Here is a 24,907-nt window from a genome sequence, read left to right on the forward strand (position 1 = left end):
GGAAAAGGAAGGTGTCTGTGATTCAGGTTAATTGCCTGACCTTGCCTGACTGTTGGGTTGGGATGTGTCAGGTAAACAGTTCACAAACAGTTCACAAAAATGGACGGGACAGGGAAGGTTTGTGGAATGGACGAGAATGGCCAGGATGGAGAACAGAACATAGGGGATTGTGGGAATTGTAGTATTATATCTGCGCAGGTTGCGAGTGCGAAAGATAGCAGTCAGAGGGACAGGAAGAAGAATAACTGGGAGTATTCGGATAGGGAACAGGAAAGCAAGGATTCCGAGAGAGGCGGTTTTTGATCCTGAAGGGGTTTGTGCTCCTAGGGTATTTATCAGATGTAAATGGGTTATTGGTTTTGACTTTGGGTAAGGGAGATTCACTGGGTGGAAGAGATGATGAGCGGACATAGCTTATAAAAGTTTCAAGGACTTTGTTCCCCTCACCGTTCTATCCGTGATGGTACTGCGTCTCACCTGGGGTATTCCCCCAAGCATAACCCCAGGTGTCCTAGCCACGGGATCCTCCCCCACTGGTTCGCCCCCAGGAACTGGATCTAACAGCGATGGCCGTGTCCTTGCCACCTGAATAAGGGATTCTCGAGGTCTTACTGGGAAAACATCCTCAGGTTTCTCCCAATGAAGTGACAAGGACTTGTAAGAAAAGGTTTTAATTTTATGCTTTGTTGGAACACTATTCAAAGTGTTGGACACCAGAGAAATATCCTATGTTGTGTTGCCTCTTGCCTGAAACTGCTGTTGTTGTGAGGAATGTCCTTCGTATTGTAGAGATTTCCCTAATTACTTTGGTGCTTGGTCAAACCACTTCCCTGACTCAATACTTAATAAACCACTTGTTAAACCACATCAAGTGTGCAATTGCTCATGCTCCCTACAGCCAGGAGACCTTCCCCACACAATTGCCAGGCCCATATCCCATAGTGAGCAGTGGCACTTGCCCCATATAGCCACCCCACCCTCTACCACAAGAGCAAGGTAGGTGACTTTGTCACAGCACTTTAAGCCTTGCCCCTGGACCACGCCCTACCAAATTGGACACTGAGAGTAAGTGTGTTGACAATTTTTCTAGGATGCCTAAACCATCCATGGAATGTGAGACCACTGCCTGGAAGCTTTCAGCTCCCTTCTGACTGACCCTCCCTTCCAGACTCTCTGCCATTAGCCCAGTACTGAGCCAGAGTTGTTCACAATCGACTAAGAAGTTGCAGACAGTGTCATACGTATTGCAATTGTCTGTGTGTAATGAGCATCAATCTTTTTTATGTTTACCTATACATCAATTGACAAAGGGATCTGTATTTACTGTAGGCCCTGATGGTGTTTGAGTGAATCAGGCATTCATTTAACTATGATTATGATGTGTGAGAACATGTAAAAGGAGAACAATTCATGTTGCAAGACTCGCAAATACCATAGGATGATTATGACACAGCTGTTAAAATATCTTGTCAGATTTTGACAGAGTCTAGAGTCTTAACTCTGGATTTGGCCTTTGCCACCACAACTACATGCAAGAGCACCAACTTGAAAGTAGATCTGTTGAGATTCTGTAGGAAATGATGGATAGTGGAATTTTACATGCAAACAACAACTTTATCAAACGATACAACCCAAGATGGGTACATTTTCGTTAAATGAAAGGACAATTCATAGAATCATAACTTTAATCTTGTTTTAGGATTTGGAAACAGACACCCAGCCCACTTGGCATTAAATTATGTTACTCACCTCCAACATTACCTTTATTGCAATAAACCTGAATGATAACACCATCCAAATGTTTGAACATGCTAAAATAGAAGTATTTTAACAGATGATGGTCAAACCTAAGAAACTGAGACACAACATTAGTGCGGTGGAAAAACATACCAGAAAGTCCTTGCAGAATGTTGATAGTATTGTCGCAATCATATCATTTGGACAATGAAGCAATGAGGAAATGCCAAAGTATGGGTAACATTAGAATGTGACCTGGGAGTGTACAAGCAAATGGAAAATACATTTTGTACAGGAAGTTACATTTACTATTCAGATTCGGAAAGAACGAAAAATAATTTTTGAATTGGTATAAAAAGGAGTTTCTTGAAGTAGAACAGGTTTTAAAACAAATAATGGCCTATGCTTTACTCAGAATTCCCTCAGAAAAATGACTAATGGAAGCAATGAGATGGTGTCGTAGATTAACAGAAACTCACTACCATAACCAGAGGAAAAAGAGAAATGACAACATATATGCTTCAAAATTAAACAGAAAAATAAAACAAAACAAGTATATAATGTTCTGAAACATAATTTGCATCCAGATCTGGACCCAGAATCTCTATATGTTAAAAAGAGGGACAGACATTGACAGAGATATCGCTGGGATGTAAAACAGGGAGTAACTTGACTTTTTACATGCATGAAATACAATTTATATAGGAAAGGACTCTATATGAGCAAAACTACAAACACTAAAATGAGAAAACTGACTCATTACCAACAGGGCAAAATCAAATGTCCGACTGATTTTATTATTTATCCATAAACTGTCCTTGTTGGTCAGTAAAATGGGGACTGGGATAGGTACTCTCATAGAACAGGGAGGCAGTGTGAATGGCAGGTCGCAGGAGCATTGGCGCATGAAGCAAAACGACGCTGGGAGTCCTTCTCCACCATTCAGTGTCCTTATGACATTGGCAGGGCGGGTTCTCTTCCCTTCAGCTTTTTGTCAGTCTCGCCTGGTTCCTGGTCTTTCCTTTTTTCCCAACCTTTATTCCTACTAACAGTGAATAGGAGGTGTGACGAAGCACAGGACCTCAACAAAGTAAGAAGCTATCACCTGTAGGATGTGGAAGTCAGTGACACTGAATTCAATGTTTTGGAAAAGCAAGAACATTATGACAACATTTCTATACTTTCCCGCTCTCTGATACTACAACTCCACCTAAAGAGATGTATGCCTGCACAATCAAAGCATATACCCATCATGACAATACTGGGATGATGAAGCCTGAGGTAGATGAAGGAGGACGCCACGAGAACCAGAACACGCACTCTAATCCTCCACCAGTACGAAGCCAGCCCCGTACAAGAGACGAGTGACAATACGGGAGAAAGAGCAGTAGTAATAGTGGTCGTAGCAGTGGATGCAGAAGGAGTGGATGAGACACTGCAACACAGTGGCAGGAAAAGTGCTCTGCCGGAAGAACTGACAGAAGACTAAGCAGTGCATACACTTGGCTGCAGACAGAAGTTAAAGAGAAATAGAGTACTTCAAAGAGGAAGTTTTCAGACTGGTGTGTTCCTCAGCAGCAGGAGGTGTGGGAAAGCCGGATCCTCACCGTTGTTGCAAGTCCAGCTGAATGGCAGCCGAGGGAGCAGAGGGACCAGGACACAGAGATAGAGTCTATGCAGGGAGCAGAGATTCTTAGATTAGAGGCAACACTGCCCATGTAAGGTACAGATCGAGGGCAAGAAAACTATAGCATGGTTGCAGTAAAAACCACTTGTATGGTCCATATTAGATCTTGGAACAAACAGATCCATGTAATTTTTGAGGGGCGCAACCTGATAGACGTCTTAAACAACAGATATACTACATTCATCTGTTAAAAGAGTGGAAGGAAGATCCCATAGAATCAATCACTGTTTTTATGGCCACCTTACTAACGGATGGTGACACTCAGGACCACTTAGTACTCCCGGACCTACTATACAACAACAACAAGATCTCCAGGATTTAATCAGAAACTTATCAGATGTATTCAACCAAGAACCAGGCAGAGTAAAAGGTATAATCCCAGCAGGTAAGGTCATTAATTTAAGACCGTACCATATTCCAGAGGCAAAGAAGGAAATTATCTGCCAAGAGACAGAGAAAACAATAGCCGCTGATATCATCGAGCCGTATCAGAGTTCTTGGTCCTCACCAATAGTCCTTGTTGCCAATCCAGATCTATTGTGGAGATTCTACATAGACTTCCGCAAGTTGAATGCCATGTCCAAGTTTGATAATTATCCAATTCTGAGAATTGATGACCTCATCTACAAACTGAGACAGGCTGTCTATATCTCTACGATCAATCTGTTGAAGCGCTACTGGCAGGTACCCCGGAGTTCTGAGGATTAAGAAAAAAACGGCTTTCTCTAACCCTAATGATTGTTTCAGTTTAAAGTGCTTCCCTTTGGACTTCATGAAGCTCTGGCTACCTTCCAGCAGCTGATGGACCAGATATTGCGTCCAGTTTCTGTGGAGCATATCTGGACGATATAGTCATCCACAGTCGGACCTGGAAGGAACACTTGTGTCACCTCTTTACCATTATTAGAGCATTGAAAACCGCGGGTCTTATGGCTAACCCCAAAAAATGTCATCTGTCCCAGTCAGGTGTCAAGTACATGGATTCTTTGTGGGGAATGGTCTTCTTCAGCCCCACTTGGGAAAGGTTAGAGCAGTACAAGAAATCCCTCCTCCCCAAACCAAACAAGACTTAAGAGCCTTCTTTGGTTTTACCAGTTATAACCATAGGTGCATTCCTTGATATTCATAAATAACGTCATGTCTTACAGACAAGTTGAGATTCGCTGAACCTCAAAAAGTCTGGTGGACCAAAGAAGACCAAACCAGCTTCGATTTCTTAAAAACCATTTTATGTAGTGAACCAGTGTTAAAGTTTCCAAACTTTAATAAAGATTTCATCCTTCAAACCAACACTTCTCAGGCAGGGATATGGGCAGCATTGTCACAAGAGTACGATGAGATAAAACACCCAGTATTATATATCAGTCGCAAACTCTTCCCCAGAGAAAAAAGTATGCAACAATAGATCTGGAGGCTTTAGCTATTAAGTGGGTGGTAGGGTGCCTTAGATATTATCTGACAGGGAGAAAGTTCAAACTGGTAACAGACTACTTCACCCTTACCTGGCTCACCTTCAGAAAAGACACAAACGCACGGATTATACGCTGGTTCTTATATCTCCGGCTCTTGTGTTTCTCGGTGGAACACTAGAAGGGTATGGAACAAGGGAAGGTGGACTTGCGTTCAATGTTTCCATTGGCGGAAGATGGGGGAGCCAATAACAAAAGGGCAAGGGGATGTGACGAAACACAGGACCTCAACAACAGAAGAAGTAATCACCATACTTTCCCCACTCTGTGATACTACAACGCCACCTAAAGATGCATATACCCATCATGACAATACTGAGACGAGGAAGCCTGATGCAGAGGAAGGAGGAAGCCACAAGAACCAGAACATGAGCTCTAGTCCTGCGCCTGTACGAAGCTGGCCCTGTACAAGAGATGAAAGACGATACTGTTAGGACCTACCAGGTCCATCAGGTGACTCGAGAGGGGTCGCAGCAGGCACCAAAGGGAAATTCCTTCTTGCAAGCGTACTGCATGCCTCGGCGAGTCGGAGATTGGCGGCCCGGCAGCGCTGAGACGCGAGTTAGCAACTAAGAGCGTGGTGACACAGTCTGCGTCATCTGATTTGCGACCAATGACAGGACAGCGCTCAGAGTGGGCCACACACGTAGGTCCTTTCCTTTAACCTGCATGGTCTCGCTCTGGTGTTTACCAGGATATATAAGGTAGCATTATACCATACGCGAGCGTTCTCGCAACGGTCATCAATACGGATCCAGGCGGCACGTTATGTTGCAGGAACCAGGTATTTAGGCCTATTTAGTTAGTTTTGTTGCTTGCCTCAACTATGTGCAATCAGGTTTAAAGTGGACAGCAGCATCATATTGGGTAAGGAGTTCTATTGAGGAATGGGATACTTTCTGTTCTGAACATCTAGTTCAGCCTTGCAATATATTTAATCTGTATTAACAGCCTATGTTTGTAGCCCTTACTGCAGCTCCTGTTTTGGCCTTACAGAACAAGGGGGTGTGTCACATAGCACTCCTGCCTGGGGGGCATTCTACCCAGTATGGTCCTTATCGAGTGTCTGGGGAAGGGCTCCTCCTGGGGGTCGGGGGTGTATTGCCTTCAGGACTTCTGAGGACTTCACACAAGATCTTGTCAAGTTCTCTAAATTGATGGGAATGTTTTTGAACAGGACTGAATGCAGTGTTCTTTTGAACACGCAGAATTTGCATTCATTTTTCAGGAAACTGTGTATGTCCCTATTTCATTAGCGGTAACCAACATGTTGTTCACCCATGTTTTTTACCTTAGAAATTTGGTGAGCATCACAAGGTGTTCATGTGAGGACCTGGTTTCCTAGCTGGGGCCTTAGGGATCAGTAAATGTTCTGATTTCTTTAGGGCATTTGTTAGATAGGCACAGGTGTGTCAAGCAAAGAGCTTTTATGTGAAGTTTGCCTTCAAGGGGAAGTCATTATAATGCCTTGGAGGCTGAATTGATCAGTTTTCTTGCTGGGGCTCATCATCCGTCTAGTAGTATAATTTGGATGCAACAGTGTTGGTGAGTCTGTTTTCTGTAAACTCAATTTTCTGAGCCAGCTTTATGGGTGGTTTGAATTTTTGCTGTATATGAAGCTTGTAATATGCTTTGCTGGAAATTTCCTCAACTTCCAGGTTGCTAAATATCTCAAAGTACTGGATGAAGTCTTGTTTTTTTAGTGATTGTGATGACACAGGCGGGGGTCACTTAGGAGTCCAGTCATTGAAAGAGGAAGGTGAAGGGGTAGGGGAAGCCAAACATGAGGATTTCTTTCTTTGAGGAATTGAGGGGAAACAAAACAACTCATGGTTTCCCAGATGCTGTTTTGGGATCTTTAAAGGTGAATGGCATTTCTGTTTAGGTTAGAGTCAACGGGCCTCATTATAAACATGGTGGTCCGGGAACGACGGTACCGGTAAGCATGCCGGTACCATAGTTCCCAACTGCCATACTACGAGCTGTGCTCGCGGGCGCCTGTCAGCCTGGCAGGTCAGAGCGGCACCCGCGAGCACAACACGTCGGATGCACCGGCACCATTCTGAATGGTGCCGGTGCATCCGAGCTCCCCATTCCCATCCAGCCCTATGGGGCCGAATGGGGATGGCGAGTCCCTTATTGCCGGCACCGCAAATTGGCAATACCATGTCTGCCGAACTCGGCATGATCCGGTTCTTGCCCATTCGGGGGTGCTGGTAAAAATGCAACTCCGGCGGCTGCCATGCCGGTTTTGCCGGCACGGCTACCGCCAGAGTTGTAATAAGGCCCATCGTCTGCATAGAGTTGAACACTGGGAGATAATTGAGTCTGCATGGATGCCAGAGGTTGAATATATGCAGGGGATAGTGTAGGTCCTTGGGGGATGCCTGGATTTATTCTTGATTGGCTGGATCTAAACTCTACTACTTTAATGCAGGTCATACAATCAGCAAGGTATGACTATATAATACATTTTATTTGAAGCATTTACTGGTATCACATCGTGTCTAAGGGGAAACAAGGGCTACACAAAGCATATTGTGGCCACACCTGGACATTTGAGGTTGTATCTTATATATATGTATGTATGTATTATTGAATTGTAAGGCACCCACTATGGAAAATCCACTTCATGGCAAGGAAAGGGGCATGGGATGGAATGAAGTTACAGAAACAACCACAACAACAACAACAGTGATTATCATTCAAATTCTGTGGAGCATTTCAGTACAGGAAAGAGCTATGCGTAAGGGCGAGGGGGAAATATCCAATAGGGCTGATGCCAGCAGATTGACACCATGGGTGATTAAGTTATCAAACACTTTTTAAATAAATATGTTCATAGTGCTTTTATGAACCTTGCTTATATCGAAGAAGGAACATTCCACAGGAGTACCCACTGCAAGGGTTTGTCCTCTAAGGCATCTTTTTGAATGAGGAGATGGAGATCTGATGTTCCTTGGTGGGATATTTTCTGTGACTTCCAGTGTTGAATGCACAAAGCCGTTGCAATGTGATCCTGACATATCAGGCCCATGTCCACCCTAGCCATCTTGCTCTGGAGTTTCTGCATTTACTACAGAAGATTATAGGGTGGGCCTAAGTAGATGCTGTTACAGTAATCAATGAATGTTAGGACCCAAATCTCGGTTACCAATGTTTTATGGGCCTGTTTTGGGAGAGGAAACACACCTTTTGCATGCATAGGTTATAGGGAGATTTCTTAGTTCTCTTATCTGTTTAGCAAAGGAGGGATTTTTATCTAATAAGTTTCCAAGGTTTTTTGCTTTAACTGGGGTGGGTGGCTGGTTCATAGTCGATGGTCAGGAAAATTGAAGAGAAGACGAGATTTCCATACCCATGAAGATGACTTCACACTTTGAAGCACTCAGAGGCGGCTGTTGATCATCCAGTCTTGGATGTGTGACATACAAGTCAAGATGTTATGGTACCTGGATATTTATAAAAGGCTGAAACATGATAATTATACCAGGTTTTGTATGACATCAGGTGGCAGCTCCCAGACTTTGGATGCTGTGCCTGGCATTTGATGATTATAGCTGATGAAAGATTACAATAACTGGCCATGTGATAGTGGCCTATAATAGCAGCATTCCTGGTCTAAGATAGTCCTTCTTTGTGTGCCCGTGAGTACTGTGGCAAATCTTGAAGTCTTGGACTAGTTGATGAGCAATCTTTATAATAACATTTCAAATATGCGTTTAGCATATGTGTTTGGAAAAAGTGTTGGAAGATGCAATTTTTACACATATTTGTAAAGAATTGCAGTGGATGGAAAGCGGAAATTCCTTTCCAAACTCTATTCAGAGACAGTAGCTCATTAACTACACATGCTCACCAAGTGGCTTACCTTATTATCAATTACGCCCATGGAAAATAATGTGCGCACGACAGCCAACCAATTCCGCATATAGAGAAAAATAATTAGAGGTAACATTGCACATGACATATCATAACGGCACCAATGGCATATCAAGGCACCAGCCAATCCAAGTTAAAATAGTAACAAAATTATGTTTTGTCTCCTTCAATAGCTATTTCTCATTTACTGAATATATGATTTGCATAGTTTATTTACATAGTGGTGTCACTTCCTGTGGTCTCATCTCGATCAAAGGTCTCGTGGATCACATCCTCTGATATCATTGAGTTCAAAGTTAACGTTATGTCACAAGCGGTTTTGTCTTTGTGCACATGATGTTGTTTGTGATACCCTTGGAATTTTAGTGAATTAACCCACCTGTTGCAGCCTAACATCTACACCTTTCTGAGTCATGTAGGGATGAGATAAGCCTTTTCGTGGTTCACTGGGATCTCCCGTTTGCTTTGCTGTTCTGTGCTCATATCTTGAAAAACAAGAATGATTTTTGAGAAAGTTTCTAAATCATCTTTTTGCATATCCTTTTATTTGATATTAATTGATTCTTCTAATTGTTTTCCCTCCTCTCACTTCAGATTTACTTATCAGTTGTTGCTAAATATATGAGGATTTCCTTTTGTGTTCAGTGATGGCAGCCTTACTGTAATGTATATACTTTTTCTGACCCATTAACATTTTTTATTTTACATTCGTTTTGCGGTTGTTATACTATGTAAGACTGACCCTCTTCATCCTACACGTCAGGAAGGACTTGAAGGCCTGAATCTCGGCCAATGCTGATCGGTCCATTCAACTCTCATTCTCCCACTCTCGAGCAATTAGAATCGCCAGCTTCCCGCTACCCATCCTAGAACCTTACCTTTGCTACCCCAGCACATTACATGTAACTGCCTGCATGCGTCTCCTATGTACAGCTTCTTTTCCCACTTTGTAATTATGCATACATACGCAATTAATATAGATTCAAAATAGCAGAAGGGAATCAAAAGGGTGAAGTTGCACATAAAAGTATTATGAACATCTACAGAACGATTGATAACATGGTATTAAAAACCTGAAGTGAAGGCAGACAAGCTTTATTTTCTGACATTGAAAGTCTTGCTTTATTTTGTCCAGCACAAATAAATCATTAAAAAGTTAATAGTATACATTAGAAATACAGCAAACAATGAAAACAATTTCAATCTTCATTAGAAACCTATTTGACAAGCCCATGCCTGTGTACATGTTCACACCTGGGCTTTGTCCCAATTCTTAGTATCATAATCATATCAAGAATGAATGAAATTGGATGTATTAGTTCCAACTTGAATATGATATTAGCGGTACCACAGCAGCACAGCAGCCTCTGTAATCGCTTTAGATGAGCTGGAGTGTTTATGGGTTCCATATCCACTCCAATCAAAGGCGGCAAAATCTCCACATTGTCGGGGCGTGTTTTCAGGAAAGTAACCTCCTCCACCAATGCAAAACTAAAAATAGACAGAGGCAATGCCATATTAAAAATGGTCATACAGTGGAAAGAAAACAAACACATCAAGACATTCATTCATGTACAGATGTTAAAGTAGAGTTCTTTGACCTCTCTTAAAACAAGATTAGCGTTTTTCCAAAATTAAGAAATTTTGAAGTGCAATCAATTTGCTTTATTTTGAACATACCTTATAATAGTATAAAAAATCAAAATACACATTTCCTTAATAAAGCAATTCAAAATAAGATTCACATTATATATAGCACTACATAAATATGATATGAAAAGCAATTACATAAGTTGCCATATAAAAATGCAAATGAAGGATATGAAAAGGTAACCACCAGCCTTTTTAGTCCTATTTAATAATAGCCTTTAGTAAATGTCCTAAGGCAATGCATAGCCTCATAGTTCTCACATGTTTCATGCGCACCACAAACATATTAAGCTGATTGGCTTCCTAAATATTAAAGGATTAGGATTTCCTAGAACACTTTAATTCTAGCTGGACTCTCATTTCACTCCAGTGGTGTCCTCCCTATAATGGATGATGGAACATTGCCTGAGACATGTGCCTGTGGAAAAGTGTACATAGGAAGTTCAATCAGACCTTTGAAAAACAGAATTCATGAACATTTAAGAGACATCAAAATTAGATTTGCGAAACACCCACTAGCCCTACACTGCACTACAAAACAGCTGTGAAAATATAGAAGAACTACGTTATTGTGCTATTGAGAAAACTGAACAGTACCCAAGGAGGACAACATGAAAAAATGTCACGTCAAGCAAAAGCAAGACTAATTTTCTTTTTTCACAGCACTGTATTACATTATTTTCTTGGCTAAAACGTTAAGAATACTTGAATGATAACACATGGCATATGATTGCAAATACCTCAGATCAGATAATAAGAGACGTTGATGTGAAGAGGTAAATCTCCTAGTTGTATGTAGAAATACAAATGACTTTAATGAATATCTAAGAAGGTCTACAACTCAGCAAGGAACCAAACAGTTACCACAGAAACACACTCAAACCTGAACAACCTATTGTCACAGAACTTTAGATAGGGCTGAAGAAACAACTGAACAATAAGCAGTTAAACTTTGCAACCAAAGCTTGTTGCAGTTCAATACTAACTTTGTTGAAATCACCATTTGTGAGAGATGTATACATCTACAATGTACCTAAAATAAATGCATTCTGGGAGTGACTAGTTTTAGATCATAACAATATATATATATATATATATTTAAAAGACAATCAATCAAAATATTTTTATTCCGATTTCTCCATTAAAGCATATACAAAAATTACACAATTCAAATATTAAAGCATCCAAATTGGCAGAGCATAATATCAGCTAAAATTCCTAAATACAATTGTTAAATAAAACATTCCTATATATAAAAGTTTCTCGTATGTACAAAAGGCTAAACATAAAATCTTCATCACTGCAATTCATTATGTAAAATAGGGGCTCTTGATACGTTTTGATTTTGGCCTTTCAAAAATTGGGCCTAGGTCTCTTTTTTTGTTGAACACACTAATTTGCACATATTAGCAGAAAACGCCCCAGGCCCTCGTCGACTTCCATTCCGCAATTAGATTTTGTAGACACCACCCCTCTTTGACAAATGTTGGGAGTATTTAATGGGAGGACATTGTCTGATCATCAGTAGGTATTTCTTACACTTGTGGGACTTGTATATTTCTCCTCCCACCTCAGAGTGCAGCCAGGTGGCCTTATACAATGCGAAGGACGGTAATGTGCTCACCATAGCCTTGTCTAATTCTTTATCAAAGCAGACCACTTTCCTCGTCAATTCTTTTTTAATTGTTAAGAATTCCTGGGCAGACAGCTCCTTCACGTCCATTTGTCCCATTTGGTCAAAATCGCACAGCCCTCATTATGCCATTTCTATTTCCTTCTGGATTCTGAACAGATCATCTATGCCAATGCGTTCTGTATATTAGGGTTCCTCAGATTTGCCAATGTAGCTATATTTGCGACTCCTAACTCCACCCTAATTGGACTATTTGGTGGCCCCTGGGGAAGCTTGTTAATTTTGATAACATTTTATTCTGGGCCACTCCAACTGGTCACATTTGGCAAACCCCCAAATTTTACTCCCTTAAAGGAGCATTGTCCCTTCTTTGGCGCTATAGACTTCCATGCATTTATTTAGGATCTTGCCCTGCAATTGTAATAAAACCTCATCAGGCCGACCATCCTCAGCCTTAATTTTGCAGCTACAGCGTTAATATGCATGGTCCAATTTCAAGACTTATCGAAGGTCAGCCCCGGGTAACATAAAGAGCTTACCACTTCGATTTCTTGCTCATTTAATTCCATATATAATTCTTGACTTTCCCAAATACCAATATTTTTGTTTTCCCCATATTAAGCTTCATGCCGTTCGAGCAGAAATAATGATCTGCGTATTCCAAACTCCTTTGTAACCCTCATGGTGTGAGAGCCAATAATGATGTATCTTCAGCAAATAAGAGTGAACTATTTGACACTTTTTGTAGTGACGATGGAACAATTCTTTGCTCACTTTGTTCAGGGCTAAAATCAGAGGGAAAAGGGATAAACTAGAACAAGGCCAATGAATATCCTTATTTTACCCCCTTTGTGGTATTAGAATTCTGGGTAAAACGTCCCTTAGATGGACAATATGGCTGCATGAGTATCAGAGTAGCAAGCTTATATCAGCCTCAACAAAGCACTTGGAAACGTGAGTGTTTCCAGCTTCCTCCAAAGGATATTCTTATCTGTAGAATGGAAAGATTGTTCAAGTATAAAAATACTACATTCAACTTGCCTCCTCTGATCTTGCAAAACATCTCAATTAAAACATTCAGGATAAAACAGTGGTCGAGGGTAGAAAATCCTTTCCTAAACCCTGCTTCGGTGGCACTCAATATTACACTTGACCCATTCTTCCAGCCTTTGCATCAAACATTTGCTGGAATGTTTATTAGTCGTTTCCAATAAGGATATTGGTCGATAATAGTTGGGGTCGGCAGTAGAACTTTTTTTAAAAATCAGGATGATTGGGGGATTCCCAGATGGCCGCGATGCTGTGAACTCCGCGGCCACTGAGCTCCTGTCCCCGAGTCTCTACTTTTGGCCCCTGTGACCGGCGCAGCCCACCCCAGGTGACGGTAAAAGGCGGCGGATGACTCGCGGAGGACGAGGAGTGGAACCTGGTCGTGACTGCCCCCGTGGCACTCTTGGGAGCAGGCGGTGGAGAGCGGCAGCCTGGTGAGGCCCGACCCAGGGGGACCCGTGGACCCGTGACCGGCCCCTGCCTTGGACGCAGGGGCACCAGAAGAGTAGGTGGTGGCCAGAGCGCAAGCGGTCATGGAGGGGAAGTGTCTCGCACCTCTGGAGGGCCCCAGCTGATGCCGCTTAATGTCTCCTCTCCCCCTCCTAGGCGCTCTGTCATTCTGCGCGGCGGAGGGACCTAGCACCGCGCTCGGGCGTCAATACCGGAGGAGAGGAGCAGGACCCAGGATCCGGCCAGCGGAAAGCCCGCCCATGCCAGCAGGATGCGGAACAGCCGGCACTGGAGGGGCTGCCCTTTGGAAGCCCCGGAGGAGAGTGGTAGGGCCCACGGTGGGGGGCGCCCCCTCTGAGACAACACCTGCGGCCGGGAGTTTGCAGAGCCGGAGCGGATTGCGGCAGGGTAGCGGGGGACGCTGTCAGGCACCCCCCAGGCATCAAAAACACAAGGTACAGCCTGAGCTCTAGTGGGGTCGTGGGGGGACTGGTTTGGCACAGCAGACTCTACAGCTTTGCAATTGAAGGAGTAGGTTTGCAGTCCCCTTTTTTCTGCCTGGGCACTTTTGGCGCCCCCACGTTCCAGCATACTCAGCGGAAATCCATACTGCAGGGCCCCGCCAGTGCCTGGAGGGTTGCAGCGGCGCGCAGAGGGCTGCTCTAACTATCAGCGCCTCCAAAGGCTCCCCCCCATTTCAGTGCTCAGTTATATCTATCCGGCTCTGCGGGGAACCAGAACCTCCAGTCTTTGACCACAGCACCCTGAGCCCCGGCATCATGTCTAAGAATAAAGTCAAGGATCCCCAAGCCCTTCAAAGACCCCCGAGGAGACCACAGGAGAATGCTCTCACTAAGATATGGGCCAAGGACACAAAGTACTCCCAGCCAGCATGCCCCAGCAAGTGGCCGCCAGAGGAGCCTCCGGCGGACACAAACGCTTTGGATCAACCTCTCACCCAGGCAGCGCTGAAACTCCTGCTGGCCGACATAGTGGAGAAGATCACCACTGCAGGGCAAAAGCAAATGGACGTCCTTAGGGAAGACCTGGCGGAAGGTCTCCAGGAGATCAAAAGGGACATTAGCAAGATAGAGGAAAGGGTGGACACAAATGAGAGGGCGATCCAGAACATCGCTGAGGACGCAAGGAAGGCCGCCACTCTCCTGGACACACTGGCGACCGCCACGCATAATCTGGAGCTCCAGGTGGAGGATCTGGAAAACAGGTCTAGGCGCTTGAACATTCGGATCAAGGCCCTTCCAGAGAACATCTTGGATCAAGATCTCCCCCAAGCTGTGAAGGGTATTTTTGCGGACCTCCTGGAGGAGGTGGGATCGGAGGACATCACCTTTGACAGGATACATAGAGTGGGCCCCAAGCGAGCGGACCCAGGTGCCAGACCCAGGGATGTTCTGGTAGCAATGCACAGCTTCACAGTGAAGGAGCGAATCCTAACAGCTGCATGGAAGGCTGGTCGTCTCACGTACAATGGTACTGAGATTGCGCTGTATCAGGATCTGGCGCAGGTAACTTTACACAGACCACAAAAGATGGGCCTGGTACTTTCCCACTTAACAGCACAAGGCGCTCGTTACAGATGGCTACACCCCTTTGGCTTGGGCTTCGAATGGCAAGGGAACCCTCAGAAAATCACCACATGTGAGTAGGGCCTCGCTCTGTTGGGGCTCGATGAGGAAGCTCCACCACCATCGCCCCCGCCGTCATCTCAGAAGGCCGCCCAGAGGGAGTGGGAGTGGTTCACGGCCCGTTCTAAGAAGTCGAGGAAAAATTATAACCAACCGGTCCTGAAGGGTCTGCCACCAAGGAGTGGCCAGGGTTTGCAGAAATGATTCCTCAGCAAGCAGTATCGCCAACGGAGCAGAGAAAAGATGCCTGGGGTGGGCACAACAGCAGAAACGTTTCATTGTCAGTGTCAGGTCATGCATCTAATCCAGCAAGGGTCTTGGGGAGGGGGGGCACACATCTTGGAATGGGATCGGGACATTGCGCGTTGGAACACTTGGGGGGCACTCGATGGGATGACTCTCGAGGTTCTGAATCGAGGGGGGCTGAGGCCAGTCGTCCCACACTGCCTGAGGGAAGGGGGAGGGCAAGGGGGGGTTGGGAGAGTCAAGGGACCAGGAGGCAAACAGAGCTTCTGCAGTGCATCAGAAAAAGGGACTCCAAGCAATGAGTGCCAGTTACTTTACGGAGTTCAGAGAGACATATGTTACTTTCAGTTGAACCATTATGTCTAGCCAGTGAGCACTGAGAATCTTCTCGTTTAACGTCAATGGCCTAAACTCGCTGATTAAGCATAAGAAAGTGGAGTGCCTCATCAGGCGCGAAAGACCGGACACTGTCACGCTCTCCAAGAGACCCACATTCAAACAGGTGACAGGGGAAGGGTCAAGTTTTGGGGGTTTTGTTTGTTTATTTTATTTATATCGCACACCTGACCCGGAGGTAATTGGGCACTAGAGGATAGTAAAGGTTACATTACATAGTATAACATTCACGTAAAAAAATTACAATGGTACATATATACATATTAAACATTGTACATATTATACATATTATACATAGGTCATAGCAGTAGTATAGGATGGATGACACATACTAGTTGTACAGATCATTGCGCGGTTAGTGGTATCAAGAGCTGTTGTTTTATGTTTTGTTGAGAATCCATGTGAGAACATGGCTTCTGAATTTGTTGAAGGTTTGAATAATCTGAATATTCTGAGGGAGAGTGTTCCAAAGCTGGGTGGGTAATACCGGGAAGCTAGAACCTCCGGCTCTTTTTAGATTGTATCTGGGCACCGCCAGACATGGTATGTTGGATGATCTAGTGATTCTGTTGGATACATTCCATGTGAACTTGTCTGTGAGATAGGGGGGGGCTTGGTAGTTAAGCGCTTTGTGAGTGAGGCGGATAGTTTTTAGGACAATTTTGTCATGTATAGAGAGCCACCTGTAGTGCTTTCTAGTTTCTGATATGTGCTCTCTTTTGGGAATATTCAACGCTGCTCTGAGCGCGTTGTTTTGCATGATCTGGAGTTTATTTAAGATGGTTTTGTTCGCTCCTAGATAAAGGCTGTTGCAATAGTCCAGTTTAGATTTTATGAGCACTCTCGCCAGCGTAAGGCAGGTGGTGGGGGATAGTACAGGTCTACAGGCTCTGATCAACTTGCCTGTGTAGGCTGTGGCCGATGAGGTCATGTTAATCTGCTTAGTTAGGTTGAACTGGGCATCGAGGTAGAAACCTAAAGTTTTTACATGTTTGGCAATGGTATACTGTTCCCATCGATGAGGATATTTGTGTAATGAGGACTTAGTTTGAGAAGGTTATTGGATGATCCGACTAGGAGTAATTCTGTCTTATCATCATTCAGGCAGAGGCCATGTGTGGCCATCCATGCCTGAATGATGATGTAGACTACGCTAGGTCATTACAGGCGAATCAATGGGTAAAGAAAGCAGGAGTCCTAATGGCACTCATGTATGGGCTGGAGCTACATATTGTTGGAAAAGTGGCAGATGACCAAGGGAGGTTCTTAACGGTTTCTGTCGAGGGAAATGACTCCCCCATAACGGTGGCAACGATATATGCCCCCAACACTGCACAAGATAGCTTCCTTCAAGATACCCTGGGAAAACTGGAGAACTTTGCCATGTCCCCTATTATTCTTACTGGTGATTTCAATATCGCATGGGATCCAGGGAAAGATAGAACGGCGGGAGGGGCGGGCCCACAGGGGAGACCATCACAAGCCCTGAAGGAGAAAATCACCAAACTGGCCCTAGTTGACGCGTGGCAGGAGGTACGGGGAGAAGCGGGGGGGGTACGCCTTTTATTCCCACGTTCATCGGTCCCAATCGAGAATAGATTACATTTGGCTATCAGTCAATCACCTGGGGAGGGTGCTGGACATCTTGATGGGCTCTACAACGTTGTCGGATCACACCCCCCTAACCATATCCTTGAAGGCGATGGGCAGACCCGTGGGGTTGTGGAAATGGCGCTATCCTATCTCCCTATTCAAAGACCCAGTGTTGGTCCAAGAGGTTGAGGAGGGAATAGAACATTTCTTTGTTGAGAATCCCGCAGGGGACACGTCCCCGCAAGTCAGGTGGGACGCCTTTAAGGCTATCCTCCGAGGGTCAATTATAGGGATCAAGGCGAGAAGGGACAGGGAGTTGAGATTGGAGGAGGCCCAGCTAGAGGAATCACTAAGGGGGATAGTGGCTAAAATGGGGCAAATCAGACTCAGGCTACCAAAAGGGAGTAAAGGGCAGTGCGTGGCTAGCTAGACTTGATTTAGACTCGGGCAGCGGAGTGGAGTCTGCTGCATCTCTGGCAGAAATATTATATCAAAGCCAATAAGGCCGACCGGCTGCTCTCGAGAATGCTTAGAAAGGATCTGGCAGGGAGGACAATTATAAAGATTAAGGTGGTGGGTGGGAACACATCCACCAATAGTGAAGACATCTTGAGGGAATTCTCTTGATTCTATTCTGCCCTGTACTCGTCTGCAGCCCCGGCGCAGGTGGAACAGCTAAATTACTTAGATAGGGTCAATCTACCCCGCATAATGCAAGAAGAGATGGAAGCTTTGGAAAGTGATATCACAGAGGATGAGGTAAGGGAGGCAATAAGAGAACTGCCTAATGTTAAATTGCCGGGTCCGGACGGCTATGTGGCGGAATTTTATAAACGGCATAAGGAAGTACTTACTCCTATATTAACCAAGCTCTTCAATCAAATGGGGAGGGACAGCTCAATTACGAGAACTATGGAAGAGGCGAAAGTTGTCCTCATTCACAAAAAGGGCAAGGACCCAACCGAATGTGCCTCCTATCATCCCATAGCTTTAATCAATGTCGATTCTAAAATACATGCCAAGATCTTAGCCAAGAGATTAGACCACCTGGTCCCGAAGCTGGTCCACCCGGACCAATCGGGATTTGTTCAAGGCAGGCAGAGCAGTGATAACGTGAGGAGGCTGGCCCACCTCGTGGAGAAGGCCCACAAAGGAGGAATCCCCGCTCTCCTCATGGCAATAGATGCAGATAAGGCGTTTGATAGGGTGGATTGGGGATTCCTTTTTGCTACTATGCTTAGGATGGGCTTTGGTCCCAAATTTATGGACATGATCAGAGCTAATTATAGAAACCCTCAGGCTAGCGGTGAATGGACAGCTATCGGACCCGGTATGTGTCTAAAGGGTCACTACACAGGGGTGCCCGCTCTCCCCGATATTGTATGCTCTCCATCTGGAACCGTTCCTCGAAGCGGTACGTTCTAACCACCTCATACCAGAAATCCCCTTTGCAGGGGAATCACATAAAATTGCAGCCTTCGCTGACGATGTGATACTCTCTCTTACCAGTCCGACTATGGCCATACCTGCACTCGAAGCGCAACTGGGCCACTTTGGGAGCATGGCGGGCCTGAAAGTCAATCCCTCCAAAACTGAAACCACTCTATTACCTACTTGGGAATAAAATTGACCGCAAGGCTTGAACAACTTTATCACGCAAATTATCCGCCCTTACTGGAGAAACTAAAGAGTAAGATGATAGACTGGGGTCCTTTAGCGGTTTCATGGCTAGGACGTATCAACACCCTAAAAATGACAGTCCTCCCAAAGCTCTTGTACAGCTTTGCTGCCCTGCCAGTGCACTTTTCCCCAACCTTCTTCAGGTCTCTGAACAAAATCACCAGCAGGTTTGTGTGGGCCAATAAGCCCCCAAGGATAGCATCCAAGGTGATGTGAACCTCCGCAGAGCGGGGGGGCATGGGTCTACCCAATTTCAGGGTGCACTATAGGGCCATGCAGCTTAAGGTGCTCTGGGACTAGCAGAAGGATGACCGGGGGAAAATATGGAGAGCTATGGATTGGGCGGTACTGGGGGAGGATCTCGAAGGGGTCCTGTGGAAGCCGAAACAGGATAGGCTGATTAGAATGTACTGCAGTGCGATCCTGGCCCTGGTGGGTCGTACTTGGAATGAGGCGATGCAGCAGGCTCATTTAAGGACGTATCCATCCCCCTACACACCCCTTTTTACTAACCCGCAGTTCACCCCAGGTCACAACACTTCCGCATTTCAGGCTTGGCATCAGGGGGGATGTAGAATGTTACAGGACATGTAAGGGGAGGGCCGGGTCAAGCCCTTTGAACAGTGTAAAACAGACTTCACTCTGGGGGAAAAGGAAAGGTTCCGTTACTGTCAACTAATGCATTGACTCAGCCATCCCTCTGTAAAACGAGCGGCGACCCGACAATTCACCCCCTTTGAAAAGTTTCTCAGTAGGGAATCGGGGGACACGCACCTAATCACAGCCTTATATAGGTATATGAAGGCTGGTGAGGACCCGCCAGTGCGATCCTACATGAAGGCTTGGGAAATTGCTGCAGGATCCGCACTCAAGGATAATGACTGGTGTTGGTTATGGAAACAGATACCCAAGTTGACAAGGCCCCTTCAAATAAGGGAGATGCGGCTGAAGCTGCTCACCCAGTGGCACTTGACCCCTTCCAAACTTCACAGAATCTACCCCGGGCCCTCTTCCCTATGCTGGAGAGAATGTGGCGCAGTGGGCTCTTGGGAGCACATATGGTGGGAGTGCCCGTTAATTGAGAAGTACTGGGCCAGGATTTGGGAGGCACTTTACCAAGTATTGGGACTGGAGGCTGGGAGTAACAAAGGCTTAGCGATGCTGGGCCTGCAGGGTTCTCTGGCAGCAATTAAGAGCAAGGTAAGCCGTAATCTTTATGCAATAATGATGATGGCTGCAGCATTGGTACTGGCCCACAGGTGGAAGACAAAGGACCCTCCTCAGGATCATGACTGGGTGGCTAAGCTTTGGAACTTGGTGGCACTTGAATGGCTCATGTACTCAATTCAAGGCAAGCATCTCAAATTTAGGGCGGACTGGGCAGCCTTACTGGAATACCTGCTGGACGGTACAAAGCAGTGATGGCGTCCCCGGAGCATGAGACTCTTGGGCATAGTAACAGACGCACCAGGGGAAGCGGACACTTGAAGGAGTTTATCTATTCGGGTCACTTCATACTACAAGGGCATACAGGAGTGGGACGGGCGGGGATTGCTCTGCAGGGCAAGCGTTGCAGCACTGTACTTCTCTCATACCCGGGGTTGGGGAGGAGGGAGGGAGGGAGGGGGGTGGGGGGTGTTGGGGTTTGTTGTTATTTGTTTGTTTTTTAACATGAAAATGCCAATAAAAACTAAATAAAAAAAAATCAGGATGATTGTCTCCCACAGACATTTCTGAAAACCCGGTCCCCCCCATCCCTTACTCACCTTCTGGCGGCACACAGCGAAGTGTGCTGCCGCCTCAGCCATCCCTCTGCGACGGTGGTTCCCTTCACACACTTGGATGGAAACCGGTGCCACAGGGTCCTATCCTTTATTTATTTTTTCCTTTGCTTGTCCTCCGCTTTCCTTTTTTTGGGAGTGGGGGACACCCCTGCAACCCCTGAAGTTCCGTAATGTCGATCAAGGTGAGCGGGGGACACCCCTTCAGCCCCCGCTCCTCTTGATCGACATTTTTGGGATTCATTTTCTTTTCAATGCCGTATTTAGCATTTTCTTCCTTTTTTCCGTTAATATATACGGATACCCATTAAAAAGCCATATAAGTAAAGGACACCACCATTCCCAAAACCATTCATAGATATCAGAGCCAAAGCCATCCGTGCCAGGGGCCTTCCCCAATGACAAAGTTTTAATAGAGAGGGCAAATTCCCCCTCAGAAAAAAATTATATCCTCTCCCCTATTGGGACTTGATTTTCCATCCTCAACTAGCCCTGGTTGAAAGAAGATGTTTTGGTAGTGATTGACCCAATCGGCTGGTGAGATGGCTCCTCTCCCCCTCCGGAGCGCCTGCATTTCGGCAAACCCGTTGGCCACTAATTTCCAACATTTTTTAATAGCTTTGTTTAAGATGGCCTCCTCCATCAAGTCCCATAATTAAGCCGAATGCAATATTTTCTTTTCTTTCAGGAGGGATTTATATTCTTTTTTAAATTTGGCAAGAGCCACTCCAGTCATCGTCCCCTTTTATACAGATTAATTTAGCCAAAATTAAAGTGCTACATTCTGCAAGTAAGGATATAATGATTTCCACAGCCATTTGCAGCAAAACGGATTCCTAGGTAATGGAATTGGTGTACTTTCTCCAGCTGGGATCTATTTACAAAAAAGTATTTTGACTGATTCTCTGGCTTGCCCATTGTTAGTACTGCTGATTTGGTTACGTTTATTTTCAATTTTCTGAGGGTCATAAAATCAGTATTGCCATTTAAAGTTTTTTTAAGAGCTCTAGTGTGCAGGCTAGAAGAACAACATTTACACCTGATACAACAAACCAAATGTGGGGTCAATACTCAGAGGCAGCCTTTCAGCACAGTTTAAGTATTAGATGGTAATATGAATGAAAATGTTTAAGAAAACATATTCTGCAAGCACAACACACTTGTTTCTGTTCTGAGATTATGTGGACAAGACCTTCAACTCTTTGTTGCTGAACATATGTGAGACCCGTTTCCCACCTTGTCTCCTTCCAGCTCCTCCTTGTGATGAGTCTACTTTGGCTGTCGCATGTTCAGCCTCCAGATGTTCCAGGAAGGATCTATCGTGACTCGAACCTGCCTGTTGTGAGGGACCTGGTCCTGTCGTGTTGATTTAACAATAGATTTTTCTTCCAGGCCTTTGTGTTTTTACTTGAGCCAGACCATGTGCTATTCAGCCTAAAAACTGGTTTCAGTAGGCAATAGCTCTGCGTTCACTACCAGTTTAATGAGTCCTAGTCATGTGAGAACTGTGGTTTGCAGCAGGGGGCACCCTAGTTTCAGGAGGGTTTCATACAGCCTCTATTGCTCAGATTGGTTTACCACCACCCTATGCAGCCGTCTAGTTTGCCTACTGCTTGCACCTACCCTTCCCCAGAGTGTCACAGCTTGGAGATATAAATGGGACAGAATCTCGGGGCAAATGGATAGACGACTGCTTAACACACTGTTCTTTGCCTTAGCATACACAGCCCATCTGAAAGGCAGTATGTGGCATCAAACTGATCCCTGTTATGTGTGGGTCTAGTGTTTTGTGCGAGAGAGCGTGATGACATCGTCATGACGCCTCTCTAATAAAAGGGGCTCTGCTGGCACGCACACGGCAGTGCAGCAGAGCCCCAGGAAGCGGCAACTCGTGTCTGTGTCCCGTTTGTTGAATTGAGGGCTGCCACATGATCGTGGCCTATGTGCGTTGGCCCGGCCTGGGTGCCCCCAAGGCCGTAGCCGCCGAGTGCTGGGTGCCCCCAGCAGAGGTATCCATCGGTGATCCGGACTGGGCAGGGTGATCCCTGCATCAGGTGAGCTGTGTGACCGCAGCCCACAGGACCCGTGTCGGGTGGTCATGACACATGATGTAGCCCGCCCCGGTGACCGGAGGCGGGCCACCACATTGGCGACGAGGGCGGTCCGGGCTCTGTGCACCGTTGCAGTGTGTGGGCTGCTGGAAGCCCATTGTGTGCAGTGATATGTGGCGTCGGCCGCGAAGGAAGGGGGAGGACCTTATTATGCCACAGGCGGCCCAGAGACCTTGTGCAGCTGTGCTGGCACGGGTTGCCTGGTGCTTGGAAGGCGGCAGTGGGACCAGGGACAGCCAGTCATTGTAGGCGACCCTGACCTGTGACGGCATCGACCGCGTGGGGTAAGAGTGCCCAGGCCTGAACAAAGGAAAGGGGGCGGATCCTGGAGACCTGGGCATGGGGCGGGGAACCACCTACACATCCCGCCGGAAGCGGGCCCCCCCCCCATCAAGACCCAGGCCTGCAGGGGTGAAATCAAGATAAGACAAAAAGTAATATTTGAATTTACATCTGAACCGGCAGTTGGTGCGGCCTGGAGGGGGCGCGGCCTCATCATTGCACCCTGGAGACAAGGAAAGGGGCGTGGCCTGTGGATCCGGGCTGCGGTGGTGAAAGGAATTGAATACACGAGGCAGCGGCCCCGGCGGACAGGGCACAAGGGCTGCCCATGAACAACAGGAGAGGAGAGAAAGGAAAAAATTATAACATTTTGTCCTATTCTCTCCCTTTACACAACAGACCAACAGAAAAGAAAGGGGGAGGGGAGAACAACATTTGTTTTTCTTCTCCCTTCTACAAATGTGAGGTGATACGGTGGAAGAAGGCCATCCTCTGGAGGGTGGGGAACAGGTGTGTCAATAACCCCTCTGGGTTTTTACATCTGCCCCGAAGGTAGTGGCTCCACCTGGAGTGCGCCCTCTGGAACCTCAGCCTGGCGGGGTCAAAGAGCCAGTGTCAAATTGTCGCCAACAACAAAGCACCAATAGGGTAGCGGCTCTTCAGGAGTGCTTGTGCGCCCTCAAAGATGTCCACAAGGGGGCAGATAACCCAAGGCCCACCGGCAGTTAGTCACATCCTGCGCCTCACAAAGTACTCATCATGTCGGACGATGAAAATGGGGTGGTGGGTCGACAAGGAGGGCAGCTGGCACCGTTACCTCAGTTTGACGTGGTAGGTGCACCCGCCAGTTTAGGATCCTGGTGGACAGCCTGGGTAGAGAACCTGGAGCTGTACTTTGAGGCGGTGGGGATCAAGGACCGAGTAAAATGCCCAACCCTCCTGTACTCTGCCGGACTGGCTGTCCAGAGGCTGTTCAAGACCCTACAGCCCGTTGACCAGTCCAATGGCACAGCCATTGCAGCTCTGAATGAATATTTCAGACCCATGGTCAACAGGGACTACAAACGTTTCAGAATGAGGTGCACGAGACAGGAGGAAGGGGAGAGTCTTGACGCATTTCATGGAAAACTGCGGGGCATTGCGCTGTCCTGTGCGCTGGGCAATTTCGAGGAGGATGAGATCAGGGCGCAGAACATCTACGGCTGCAGCTCGTTGAAGCTGTGCAAACAAGTTCTAAGGGACCCAGCGCTAACCCTCGATCGCATACTGGCACTCGGCCGTGCCCAGGAGCTGGCGCAGGTGCGGGCTTCAGTCATGGACTCGTCCAGACATCATCTCAAGCTGGAGGCCACCATGCAATGGATCAAGTTGGAGGAGGTGTCCGCTGTCGGCAAGTGGCAAGGAGCAAGGCCAGCGAGGAGAGGGGATTGGCCATGGAGAGATCCCGGTGCCACCATATGCCATCAGTGCGGGTGGGATCTTCCAGACCTGCAGGTCTGCCCTGCGAGGGGACACATCTGTGGGAGGTGCGGGAAGGTGGACCACTTTGCACGGGTGTGCCTCACCCCGACGCCCACCAGCATGTTGGGGACATCGGGGGAGTGAGTCGAAGGG

At 46.2% G+C, this 24,907-nt stretch overlaps 1 protein-coding gene across 1 annotated transcript in view; it reads right to left on the minus strand.

Annotated features, from left to right (window-relative positions):
* Positions 1–9,854: 9,854 nt before the first annotated feature.
* The window catches only part of LOC138520953 (intelectin-1-like), a 480,959-nt gene continuing 465,906 nt past the window's right edge, over positions 9,855–24,907 (minus strand). The window contains exon 8 of the mRNA XM_069633410.1: positions 9,855–10,266. Within this exon, the coding sequence (XP_069489511.1) occupies positions 10,114–10,266 (153 nt within the window). The 3' untranslated portion in view covers positions 9,855–10,113. The remainder of the gene's footprint in view (positions 10,267–24,907) is intronic.

The sequence above is a fragment of the Ambystoma mexicanum genome, chromosome 1q (genome assembly GCF_040938575.1).
Source record: "Ambystoma mexicanum isolate Mex_15411 chromosome 1q, UKY_AmexF1_1, whole genome shotgun sequence".
NCBI classification, from domain to species: domain Eukaryota; kingdom Metazoa; phylum Chordata; class Amphibia; order Caudata; family Ambystomatidae; genus Ambystoma; species Ambystoma mexicanum.